Raw genomic sequence first — 13,883 nt, forward strand, 5'->3', positions numbered from 1 at the left:
GCACTTTTTTGTCCTATATTTAAGGGCGCCAGATGGAAAAATATATCACCTCTGTGTCCTATACTCAACGATGCAAAAGGCCAAGTTGGATATGTACAAATATGGAACAATACTGCACTTCTTTTCACATGCTATTATTATAGCCTAGTTTGGCAAACGATTAGAGGCAGATTTTTATTTGTTTTAAATTTTTATTCATAGAACACTTTTCGGTGCCTTGCATCTTCATCTCGGTGGAGCCCCAGAGGGCCCAGCCGGAACCGGTAAGACAGAGACTACAAAGGATCTTGCCAAGGCTGTGGCCAAACAGTGTGTGGTGTTCAACTGCTCCGATGGTCTGGACTACCTCGCCTTGGGGAAGTTCTTCAAGGGTCTAGCTTCCTGCGGAGCCTGGTCGTGCTTTGATGAATTCAACCGAATCGATCTGGAAGTGCTGTCTGTTGTAGCTCAGCAGATTCTTACCATCCAAAGAGGTAGGGAAGTGTCTTTATTTAACCCTTTCCTTGCTCGGGGCTCGGCCTTAAAGGCAGTTGGCACTATTGGTAATTACTCTGAATAATTGTTAGCATAAAAACTTACTTGGTAACCAGAAATGGTAACCACAAATTTGATTTCGAGATCTCAGAATTAGATTTTGAGGTCCCGAAATCAAGCATCTGAAAGCACACAACAAGAGTGCTTTTTCTTCCATTATTATTCCGCAACTTTAACGCCCAATTGAGTTCAAATTTTCACAGGTTTATTATTTGATGTATATGTTGAGATACACCAAGTGAGTTGACTGGTCTTTGACAATTAGCGAAGGTGTCCAGTTATAACACAAGCCCGGCGTACATTGTCTAATAAAAACTGCTAGAGGCCAGTAAACATCACCTATCACAGTGGGCAACTTAAAACTGTGCAACCCACTTTTTTGAAATGTTCTTCCATTCGGATGTTTATAATATATTTTTAAAAGGACTTGGGTACTTTTTGTAACACAAAACACAACGTATACACATTTACATAAAACTTACATGGTTTGAAGATAATGATGGTATAAAACTTGCCCATAAAATATTACTTGCTGAGGTGCTGTAGTTTTTTAAAAATTGGTTAAAACAATTTTTGGCCCAGAGAGACAAAAATTATTTTAGCATGTACATGTATGTATTTACGCGACTCTCCTGAAAACATTGCTCTATGATTGTCACCACCCATTTTTTTCTCTCAAAAAATTGACAACTAATGAAGCTGAAACTTCTACAGGTAAATTATATTACATACATCTTCATTCACAGCGAGTAGGGATTCATTTCATGGCCAAAAACTTGATCTACAAAAGGTATCAAAACCCTTTGCTTGCCATAGGTGACTTTTCTGTCTTCAACACATATTAGTTCAGTTGACTGCACTCAAACCGCCTGTTCCTTTCCATAGGTGACTTTAGTCGACTGCACTCATACCCCTCTTCCTTAATACCATAGGTGACTTTATAAAGGTAGAAAATTGGCCAGGACTACTACTTTAGCTTTTAGTGGATCGTTATTTATTTGTTTTTGTGTTTGTGACTCGTAGGTATCCAAGGTGGACTGACTACCTTGCTGTTTGAAGGAACAGAGATCAAACTGGACCCGACTTGCTCTGTGTTTATTACAATGAACCCTGGTTACGCTGGACGCTCTGAGTTACCCGATAACCTCAAGGTATGCTCAGTCAGAAAATCGTTAACTTAGAGTATATGCTATATCTAGGTCAGGGCCATAGAGTTATACATAAGAACTAGAGGGCGCACTGGCCCTATATATGCGACCCAGCATGCGCGCAGGTTGCCATTTTCTAAATTGACAAAACAGGCATTGCTTAGCGTGTGTTTGTGCAGCCATTTTGTAAGTTGAAAAAAAAACAGCATCTCGTAGCGTTCAATAAACCCAAACTCAAACGTGTGTTTCATATTCAACGTGCATGCAGAATGGCGCGCTTGTCATCTTGCGGCCCTGCCGCGTTTGTGCAAGAAGCATAACCAGTGCGCCCTCTAGTTCTTATATATAACTCTATGATTAGGGCCAAGTTTCATGGCACTGCTTACTGCCATACTCTGTGCTTGCGATCACCATTCTCCCCTTACTTTGCAAGCGCTGATTTTCTGTGCTAGCTGTATAAGCAAAAAATGTCTTGTAATGTGGTGTATGCATGCGCACAGGCTAACATTCCTTGCTTACCTATGAAATATGCTTGATGTGAGCTTGGAATTCCCTGCTCTCGTGAGGGATGATTATTTGCTCACAGTAAGCAGAACCATGAAATTGGGCCCTGAATGTGCTTTATAAATGTTTTACATGATTATCACAAATTTTGAATAATTTAGAGTGAAAAATCAATGACACATAAATCTGGTTTCTATATTCATCAAGGCCCTGTTCCGCACTGTGGCTATGATGGTACCCGACTACGCTATGATTGCCGAGATTGTGCTCTACTCGTGCGGCTTTGTGAAAGCCCGCCCTCTATCAGTCAAAATTGTGGCTACATACCGTCTATGTTCTGAGCAGCTGTCGTCCCAGCATCATTACGATTATGGTATGAGGGCTGTGAAATCTGTATTGACTGCTGCTGGTAACCTTAAGGTTAGTGATTGGTCAGAAATTTCTCGTTCAGTTTTTAAAATTTTACTTTTATAATTTTTTAAACAAAATTTATTATTCCCATTTTTTGTAGTCCCAGGAAAAATATATATGTTGTATAAAGCGCCTTGAACGTCACTGAGTGATGTATATTTGTGCTCCATAAGAAAACTTATATTATTATTATTAATTTGATGTTGTTTTCAGAGTGGCCAACTTATTCTCCCTGATACTCTAGAAAGTTCCTTGAAAATAAACTAATTATTCCATGTTCTGATTAACAAATTAAAAAATTCTCCCTGATTATGGAAACACTTTCCCAGCAGAACATTTCAGACAATGAACTGGCTACATTTTTAACAATAGTTTATTGTTTGTAAAATGCATAATTGTTCAAGGAACACGTTGCCTTGGATCGGACGAGTTGGTCTATAAAAAGCATTTGTAACCGTTTGTTATAAAATGCATATGGTTGGAAAGATGTTTTAAAAGTAGAATACAATGATCCACACAAATTTGCCTCGAAATTGCGTGGTTTTCCTTTTACTTTACAATTAACACGGTCGACCGTGGTAGTCGACGAGGTAAAAGGAAATTTCGGGGCGTGTTTGTGTGGATCATTATATTCTACTTGTACAACATCTTTCTACCCATATGCATTTTATTAAAAATTGTTTCAAAATGCTTTTCAAAAACCAACTCGACCGATCCAAGGCAACGTGTTCCTTTAAACAAATAAGCTTTATTATAATATTCAATTCAAGTCAAAGCAATGTTTATTTCCAGATGACGTCATAAAAAAGAGGAAAAAAGTACAGTAAATATAATATAAATGTGGAGGCATGTTCAAACCTACAATTACTATCAAGCTTTTCCATTCCTAGTCTGAAAGTATATGTCCATTGTTCAATAACTTTTCAGATAAACCAATCCAATTCTTGAAATTCAACTCAGGGCATTAAAGGCAGTGGACACTATTGGTAATTACTCAAATTACGAGTAATGGGGAGGGGTTGATAGTATAAAACATTGTGAGAAACGGCTCCCTCTGAAGTAACGTAGTTTTCAAGAAAGAAGTAATTTTGCACGAATTTTATATTGAGACCTCAGATTTAGAATATGAGGTCTCAAAATCAATCATCTGAGAGCACACAACTTTGTGTGACAAGGGTGTTTTTTATTTCATAATTATTTTGCAACTTCGACGATCGATTGAGCTCAAATTTTCACAGGTTTGTTATTTTATGCATATGTTGAGATACACTAAGTGAGAAGACTGGTCTTTGACAATTTTCAATAGTGTCCACTGTCTTTAAATTGCTTTCAACTTTCTATATTCTGCTTTTTTATTATGACCAAGTATGTACTTAAAAGTTGACAGTAATCATTTATTCACAGTTTTAATTTATGATTTTCGTTTTCTAAAATGTGCATTTATTTTGTCGTCGTCAACAGTTGAAATATCCAGATGAAGATGAAGATATTCTGATGTTGCGTTCCATCAACGACGTCAATTTACCCAAGTTCTTGTCTCATGATCTACCGTTGTTTGCTGTAAGTCTCTAAAGTTATGCTGTACTTTAAAGTATACTAGAACTGAATGTTACTCATTCATCATTTGTTTCTCAAACCTTGATGGTAAATAGCAAATTCTTGCCACAAAAGACACATTGGAGATGGGTCTTGAACATGTTGGTATAGATCTTTTGCATGTAATGTAATAATACATACAGTTCAAGCATTGAATAATATGATAAATAACGAAATAGTCTCAGTTTAGTTTTAAAGCGGGGGGGTAGCGAAGCTTTGACGGAACAATGATTACTAAAGATGTGTTTGCAATGACTTGTATTTAGACTTACTTGGAAGTGTCGTGGCCGAGCAGTTAAGAGCACCGGACTCAAACTCTGGTGTTTCTGATCAGCAGAGTGTGGGTTCGAATCCCCAGCCGTGACACTTGTTTCCTTAAGCAAGACACTTGACCATTGCTTCGTCCTTCGGATGGGACGTAAAGCCGTTGGTCCCATGTGTTGTGTAACGCATGTAAAAGAACCCAGTGCACTTTTCAAAAAGAGAAGGGGTTCGCCCCGGTGTTCCTGGCTGTGGCTGCTGTATGGGCCGTAGCACCTTGTAAACCCTTATAAGGGGCTTAATAATTGGGTCTCAGAATTCATCACTGCAATAACCTATCTTTCTGAAAGTTTGTATATATACATGTACTCAGCGCCTTGAGTACCTTGTTTGGTACATGTAGATACATGTACGTGCGCTATATAAGACTTCGATATTATATTATATATTGTATTTATATAAAAGGGTTTCCTTAACTTTGTTTTTAAATGAATTTGTGTTGTTAATTTTCTGGAGAGAATTGTCAAAGGCGTTCCACAGTTTTGGTTCTGTATACTTAACATTTGTTTGGGCAAGTGAAGAGCGAAGAGCGAGTTAAGGTAATTTTATTCAGATAAACCACAATCACACTTTTCACCAAAATATGTACCTAACATATCCATGTATTTTGTTGCTGTAGGGTATCACCTCTGATCTGTTCCCTGGTGTAGTCCTCCCGAAGCCAGACTACGCCATCTTGACTGAAGCCATCCAAGAGAACTGTGAGAAGATGAATCTACAGATGACTGACGTCTTTCTGGATAAGATCCAACAGGTACGAGCAAACACTTTACTTTTATTTACATCCCAAATATTGTGTTTTCTTATTTGCACTGTGATTGTCAACCGTAAGTAAAAAGAAACAGTTAAAAACTCATCTGATGGGAGTTGCTTTTAATTAATTAATTTCCTTCGGTTTTGTTTTTTCATTATAATGACTTTCTTGTTTGCGCCTTGAGCATTTTCAATGGATATGTGCGCCCCTATAAATGTACATTATTAAAACAAAATTTTGACACATTGACCAATATTTACGTCAGAGAAAAAAAGGTTTGAAGCAATTGTAAGGTTTGGTCATAGATTTTTTTTCGCCCCTGATTTGTAGGCAAAATTATCACGAATCATGTAATAAAAGTCACATGTGGAAGTTTCAGTTGAATACAGTGTCTACAGCCCCTTTTTTATACCAGTATCAACCTCTACCTTCGCAGATACCCATTTATACCCCTTGGTGAAGAAAAGAGAGTATATCATCTTGCTCAATGTCATGGTCGAGATTCAAACCCACACCCTGATCCTGAAGCAAAGAGGAATAAAGTTCTGATAAAAATTTCCTCTAAAATCAAACATGTATACGTATAGTTCTAACCTTTGTGGAAGTCCACATTTTTTATTTTTTATTTTTTTTATTTTGACTTTTCTCAAATATGGAAAAGTCTGCAGTAACACCATGTAATGAACATCTCTCCATGAGTTGGGGTTGTTTTGATAAGAACTGTTGGTTTCAGAACCACCCCAACTCATTGAGAGATATTCATTACATGGTGTTACTGCAAACTTTTCAATACCCTATTCCCAACATGCAAAATTTCAAATCCTTCTTTGTGGAAGTGTCGTGGCTGAGCGGTTAAGATCACCGAATTCAAACTCTGTTGTTTCTGATCAGCAGAGTGTGGGTTCGAATCCCAAGCCGTGACACTTGTGTCCTTAAGCAAGACACTTGGTCCCATGTGCTGTGTAATGCATGTAAAGGAACCCAGTGCACTTATTGAAAAGAGAAGGGGTTCGCCCTGTGTTCCTGGCTGTGGCTGCTGTATGCGCTGTAGCACCTTGTAAACCCTTATAAGGTGTTAACTAATTAGGTCTCAACATTCATCACTGCAATAATCTATCTTCTGAAAGTTTGTATATACTCAGTGCCTTGAGTACCTTGTTTGATAGATACGTGCGCTATATACATAAGACTTCGATATTATTATTGTCATTATTTTCTCCAATACTAGGTGTATGAGATGATGATAGTCCGTCACGGTTTCATGATTGTTGGAGAGCCTTTTGGAGGCAAGACATCAGCCTACCGTGTACTCAGTAAAGCACTTGGAGACATTGCTGAAAAGGTAAAGAAAAATTTACAACATCCCAGTGTGCAACAACTTGAACGTGTGCAGCGTACTGCTTCTCGCCCTAAAACAATGGCGCGGTCAGCTTAACTGGTTGTCACTTTCATCACGTAGAGATTTCTTGCTGTGTTCATTCATACTTAAATGCTTACATGGATTGTGTATATTAAACGGGAAGCCATCATGGACAATTTTGTTATCAACCCTCGTCATCCAGAATTCCTCACATTTCGTCACCTCTCTGCTCGCACCAAAGCTTTGTTTCACTCACCCTCTCCCAGTTTTTCCCCCTCTTTGGAATACCTTTTTTCCAGCGATTAGGGACTCGGCCGTCACAAACCCCTTGTTTCAGTAGACCGATCCAGTGGGCTCTGCCCACGACGCACGTGTGAGCAAGAACACATGGGGCTCGCCAATGCCTTTCTGCACAACTCTGCCGCGTGCACCAAGATACGCGCATGTCGGACCCTATTTGTTGGACCTTCGTTGCGGTATGATTGGTCAATACGCAATGGGGCGGAGCTTAGTGGATCGGTCTATTCTTTCGTGAACTCAAACTGTCCTTGTGCTTCCTCTGCCTTTTTGGTCATGTACTCTAATGGGCCTATGTACATGTAGTGTATTAGTCTTTTGTAGTTTTGTATGCTTTTTACAGTTTGTCGCATCCTGTCACTGGCGTCAAGGGGTCATTATAATAGATAAGTTGTTTTTGACTCTCAGCTGAAAAAGCCGCGCGGCCGGGTGCATTTTTGACTCGAGTTATTTATTACTAAATTGAAGTTTTGAGAGTGAAATGGTTATTTACCGGTATCTACGATGTCTATTTGGCCATAAAAAGGTAATAGTTAAAATATTGAGATCATCCTTTATTGGCTGGTTAAATTGTTGCGGTATCCACTGCTAAAATATGCCTCTAGCTACCAAGCAATTTTGGTGGTCGAGCGGTGAGACATCTGCTTTAGAACAGCAAAGAGTGTAGGTTGAAATCCTACCAGAGAAATATGCCTTTTTTTTTATTTTATTTTGTTCACAGGACTCTGAGTATACAGTGATTTACACACATCAGTCTAAGAATAAAACTAAATAATATACTTGTTTCAGTGCTTAGCAAGAAACAGTCAATAATTCTCCTGAAGATGAGCAGAGCATACTGACCGAAATGTTGAGTCATTAACCACCATTTTTTTTTTCTAAAGAAGCAGCATTACTAAAAAAGAGATTCACATGATATCCACATGGTGTTATTGAAAATCTCTCGTAGTCATACTTCCACCATGCAAAGTTTCAAATCCCGCTTAGCAAGTTGTTCTTACAGGTTTTATGAAATTGTGGCCATGATTTGTTAGCAATTGTTACTATTGTTCGATTGTTACCCGATTGTTACACCTTTTAACGATTGTTACACCCTGTGTTGTTATTAAATAGAACCCTCATGCTTAATCCTATGTTTTGTTATAAGTTGCATCCCTCTTTCATTACTTAAAGTTAGCATAGAATATATTTTGTATTATACTGGATCCTTTCCTTAATCCCTTTCCCCCTCTCTTTTTCTATAAATGGATATGTATTTGTTTGTACTTGTTTTATGCCTCTGAAGAAGGTCCGGATTGGATCGAAAGCTAAGGCCATCTACCCTATTCATTATATAGTACATATCATTATACACATACTTGTAAATGTTCATCTTAGCCAATTGGGTTTTTGTTTTACTAGGCATGCTTACCATGAGGGTTTTGCTTTTCTGGTTTCCCCCCATTTCCAATTTTCCAAATGACTCTTTGTTGTTATTGTTATTTTGATTATCTGTTGGAATGGAAATAAATGTTTTGAAATTTCCCTCTGATTTATCCGACTGTTTGTGTAGGGTCTGATGGAAGAGAACAAGGTGCAGATTATTGTCATCAACCCTAAGGCTATTACTATGGGTCAGTTGTATGGTCAGTTTGATCCAGTCTCCCATGAGTGGTCTGATGGTATTCTGGCTGTCAGCTACAGAGCCTTCGCCTCATCACTGGTGAGTAGCCCAATTTCATAGGCCTTTTTGAGGTATGGCGGACATACAATGTTTTACACGCGCGCCCCAAATGGGGGGCAACTCAAAGATATAGAGTATAATACGTAGATCGGCCGCGCGTACAATGTGCCATAAGCCGCAGTAGTGTTGTAGCATTGTGTCCGCCATATCTCAAAAAAGGCTTACTAGGTTCCCTCCCAATCGATTTGTTACTGTTTACTATGTTTGACAAGAATTTCAAGGGCCAATGGCCTGTTTAAGTTAAGATGGACACAACGGCCCTTTTTTGCTAAACGATGTAAGTGCTTGTTTAAAGTTTGAGATAAAGCCATTTCCCAGTAAGGGAGGGCGCTCTTTCCGATTCAGAAAATCTCATTGTCAATGATGAATGGTTTGGAAGATGCACTCTGCATGTTGTCCTGTAAAACTCAACTCTACAAAAACGCTGAATCTCACACTAACCTTTTGTTTGAAAAGCCGGATACAAAGTGAAGTGTTGTATTTCTGACTTATAACCACTTGAGCAAATTAATCAACCATCAGAACACTTTCATCTGCTCACAACCGAACTTTCTCCTTTGTTGCTCCCCAAATATGGAACAACCTCCCAGTATCCATTAAAACTCTTTGCCAATGCTCAAGAAGTCTCTTAAAACTTGTAAATCAAATGTTATATGTTGTAGTATGGTTCCATTGGTTTGCTCACTCTACAGTGCTTTGATCTTGTCGAAAAAAGGCGCTTTATAAATGCTATGTTGTCTTGTATGGTATTGTGTGGCTTTCATCAATCAATAAACATAATATAAAATCTCATAATGTAAAATGAAAAAAGGCAGTCCATCAAAATTAAAGCATTTATCTTAAAATGGTCTATTTAGGTATACTCCATTTTACCAAAACAGGTCCGTACATAACTACACTGTTTGGTTTGGTGTCGGGCGCTATTCAAAGGTCTGGTGTTATAAATAATTAATATATTTAGAAATAGCAAGTCATGGGGCAATAGGTCTTTTTCCCATGCTGGACCCACACTCTGGAATGACTTGCCTCTACAAATCCGCAATATTTCTTATATCAATACTTTCAAGATTAAGTTGAAAACCACACTGGTTAATCTCGCCTATGTGTAACTGGTCTATTTGTCTTATTTTCCTTGCTGTGTGTGATTCCCCCTCCTGTGCGCTTTGAGCATCTCGTTTTGGTGGATTTTGGCGCCCTATAAATATTCTTTATTTTTATTATTATTTTGATTCCTTTTTTTGTAGACCCCGGATCGTAAATGGCTGATCTTTGACGGCCCTGTCGATGCCATCTGGATTGAGAACATGAATACTGTACTGGATGATAACAAGAAACTCTGCCTCATGAGTGGAGAGATTATTCAGCTGGCACCAACAACTAATCTTATCTTTGAACCCATGGACTTGGAGGTGGCCTCTCCAGCTACTGTAAGTAGTAACCCAATTTATACCCAGACCCAATTTCATGCCTTGGGATACAGAATTTTGTGGTAAGAGGCATGAAATTATGTCCTGAAGTTATTACCACAATAATTCTTGGTTGTGCATTTAAGGGAGTCAGCTTAACCATGGAGGAAGGAAGAGAAGTAGCTCGAACGAAGGGACTTCAAAAGTCGAACCCGTGGTACCACGGTTGTTTAACGACACCTCGTAATCACCCACATACCTTATACAGACAATGGGCGACCTGGCGTATGTGAGTTTGCGCTTGCGCACTTGGTTCTTCACTCAACTATGGTGTCGTATGGATATAACACAGAAAAAACAACTTTTTTGAGACCTGATAAAAATTGTGTACACTTGTGCCAACCAAATCGAAAAACACAATTGAATACCAACCACCCTCATGTGCTCATATCCAAATTTTGAACCACCTCTAGTGACCGGAAAGTCACAAAACATGTAAAATATGCCATGATGTTTCCGTGAAACACCGTGAAACGGTAAATGAAACGTGTTTATTCACAATTCTTGTCTCCAATGATTCAACTTTACACTAGGCAACGTCGCAGTCTGGCGGTACCACACCTTCTGTACAAAGAGACCTAATCCTGCTCGTTAATCGGCCGTCCAGCTGGAGGTCTCCTATCTTTTTCCACTGGTCAGACGGGCATTGTCAGGGTATTCTTTTGTTACTCTGCAGTTTTGCGGGTTGTTCGAGCTCCTTCTCTTCCTTCCTCCATGGTTTAACAGGGCCCAATAGACCGATTGCGCTACACAACGTCATGTGACCTGAGATGGGTATTAAACATCAACAAACACGGCGTACGGCATGTCAACGTGCGTTTAAAAGACACAACTAATGTTGCAATTTTTTGTTCAATAAAGACTCAATTCTCGAAATCACTGAAGAATATTTCGGAGTTTGTAACATGAGACCTCACTGGTGGCCGAACATAAGCAGTAATGGGTAAACACAGTTCCACCAACTAGGAAATCTCACTGGAGGGCTATTAAACCTTTGCGCTGTGACTGCTTTCTTCCTTCTTGTTATACATTGTAGATGCTCATATGTCATTGGATGTGGGTGTCCTGCTTTGGTATGGTCTTACGTGGAACCGCATATGTTAGGCTGGCGCCCTCTCTTGTTATCATGGCTCTACACAATGCCTTTCCTTTTTGTTATAATTTGATTGACCCCATGCCTCATTGTTTGTAGTTGTCCCGCTGTGGTATGATCTTACGTGGAACCGCATATGTTAGGCTGGCGCCCTCTCTTGTTATCATGGCTCTACACAATGCCTTTCCTTTTTGTTATAATTTGATTGACCCCATGCCTCATTGTATATAGGTGTCACGTTGTGGTATGATCTACATGGAACCGCATATGTTAGGCTGGCGCCCCCTGATGGTGTCGTGGCTCAACACCGTGCCTTCTTCACTGACTGACACTCACAAGAAGATGATTTCCGACATGTTTGATCGCATGATTCCAGCATCACTGGAGTTTATACGCAAGAGTGGTGTTAAGGTAAGAAAGTGATTTATCTAAAATAGGCTGACTTCATTTTGTTACTGCCAAAATGTTTCACTCAAAATATGCCTGATTTTGATGAAGTTATCCAAATGTATATAAGCAAACCCTTTGGTACAATAATAATAGCAAATGCATTTCTATAGCGCCTAACACCTCCAAAAGAGAGTCTCTAACCGCTCAAAGGAACAAAAGAATAATTAAGTATACGATGAATTAAACAGATACAATAATAATACAATACAATGACATATAACAAATGCATTTCTATAGCGCCTAACACCTCCAAAAGAAAGTCTCTAACCGCTCAAAGGAACACAAGAATAACTAAGTATACGATGAGTTAAACAGATATGGTTTGAGAAGAGTCTTGAAACTTGAGATAGTGGTGGCTTGTTTGATGTATAGAGGGAGATTGTTCTACAATGTTGTTGAAGGATCCCAAACTATGAAAAGATGTTTTTGTACTATTAAAGTTTTCTATCAACTTTAAAATCTGTTTCACTGATGATATTGGCTTCGTCTTCTTTTCTGTTTTTAGAACTAATTCAATAATGAATTGTCGAATTTCAGGTCTAGAATTACATGGAGTCCATGGCCTCTGTTACCCTGGTCTTGGCTTGAGTACCCCTTCAACATTTTCCTTTAGATCTTCCGGTGGAATTACCCTTTGCAAAATAAAAATGGTCTTGTCTTCTGCCTTGATTTAAATCCCTACTCACTGTGCATAAAGATGTATGTAATGAAATGTCCCTGTAGAAGTTTCAGCTTCATTAGTCATCAAGCTTTTGAGAAAACGTGTGAAAACCACACAGCAAGTTTTTCAGGGGAGCCGCTTAAATCTGTTGTACCTGCTAAAATAATTTTCTTCTCACCGAGGCAATTTTATTATTTATTAAACTGTTTTACTAATTTCTCAAAGTGCCTAAGCAAGTAATATTTTAAGGGGAGCTTTCTACCATCATTAACTTTAAATCGCATTAAAAAATTCCAACTGCCGTGGAAGTGTCGTGGCCGAACGGTTAAGAGCACCGCATTCAAACTCTGGTGTTTCTGATTAGCAGAGTGTTGGTTCGAATCCCCAGCCTTGACACTTGTGTCCTTAAGCTAGACACTTAACCATTGCTGCGTCCTTTGGATGGGACGTAAAGCCGTTGGTCCCATGTGTTGTGTAACGCATATTAAAGAACCCAGTGCACTTATCAGAAATAGAAGGGGTTCACCCCGGTGTTCTTGGCTATGGCTGCTGTATGCGCCGTAGCACCTTGCAAACCATTATAAGGTGCTAAATAGTTGGGTCTCAATAACTTATCTTTCTGAAAGTTTGTATATACTCATCGCCTTGAGTACCTTTTTTGGTAGATACGTGCGCAAGACTTTGATATTATTATTTCAATATGATGGTTTCTAACTCATCGTCTTGTTTCTACTTTCTTTCAACAGGAGCTGTCTCCAAGCAATGACACCAATATGGTTCAGAGCTTGATGAATCTAATGGACAGCTTAATGGATGAGTTTCAGGATGAGGCTGCCGTTAGTAAGATGGATGAAAGAGAAATCATCTCATGGATCGAGGTGAGAATACAAAATCAGAGAGATACTGAATTGGTTTTCTTTCTCATTAGAGGGTTGTGGGTTCGAGTCCTGTTGTGACACTCATGCCCTTGAGCAAGATGCTTAGAGGCGCTGGACACTATTTGTAGTTACTCAAAATAGTTATTGGCATAAAAACTTACTCGGTAACGAGCAAGGGCGAGCTGTTTGTAATATTAAACATTGTGAGAAATTACTCCCTTTGTTGATATAACAAAGTTTTTGAGAAAGAGGTAATTGCTCAATCGAATAAAAAAATACTTAAGGCCTGGGGTCGATTTCACAAAGAGTTAGGACTAGTCCTAACTTGGGACGTGACCTAGGAGATATTAAAAACGTACAGGTAGTCCCGTCCTAACTTGAGATGAGACTTGTCTTAACTTTTTGTGAATTCCACCCCAGAAGCCTTTTATTAGGCATCTGAAAGCACACAAATTTGTGCAACATGGGTGTTTTTTCTTTCATTGTTCTCTGGCAAATTTTCACAGATTTGGGATACACCAAGTTAGAATACTGATCTTTGACAACTCCTGAATTTGGCCCAGTGCCTTTAACACCATTGAATCAATAGTAAGGAAAGAAATTTTAAATTAAAGGCAGTGGACACTATTGGTAATTACTTAAAATAATTATCAGCATAAAACCTCACTTGGTAACGAGTAATGGGGA

At 38.9% G+C, this 13,883-nt stretch overlaps 1 protein-coding gene across 6 annotated transcripts in view; it reads left to right on the forward strand.

Moving 5' to 3' along the window:
* Nucleotides 1–13,883, forward strand: part of LOC117291125 (dynein heavy chain 7, axonemal-like) — a 118,953-nt gene that overhangs the window by 27,106 nt on the left and 77,964 nt on the right. For all 6 annotated transcript variants that reach the window (XM_033772661.1, XM_033772663.1, XM_033772665.1 and 3 more), the window contains 10 exons: nt 202–473; nt 1,558–1,685; nt 2,394–2,606; nt 4,059–4,157; nt 5,134–5,268; nt 6,497–6,610; nt 8,478–8,627; nt 9,893–10,075; nt 11,439–11,618; nt 13,065–13,196. In XM_033772661.1, the coding sequence (XP_033628552.1) occupies nt 202–473; nt 1,558–1,685; nt 2,394–2,606; nt 4,059–4,157; nt 5,134–5,268; nt 6,497–6,610; nt 8,478–8,627; nt 9,893–10,075; nt 11,439–11,618; nt 13,065–13,196 (1,606 nt within the window). The remainder of the gene's footprint in view (nt 1–201; nt 474–1,557; nt 1,686–2,393; nt 2,607–4,058; nt 4,158–5,133; nt 5,269–6,496; nt 6,611–8,477; nt 8,628–9,892; nt 10,076–11,438; nt 11,619–13,064; nt 13,197–13,883) is intronic.

This window comes from Asterias rubens, chromosome 6 (genome assembly GCF_902459465.1).
Source record: "Asterias rubens chromosome 6, eAstRub1.3, whole genome shotgun sequence".
In the NCBI taxonomy this organism is placed as follows: domain Eukaryota; kingdom Metazoa; phylum Echinodermata; class Asteroidea; order Forcipulatida; family Asteriidae; genus Asterias; species Asterias rubens.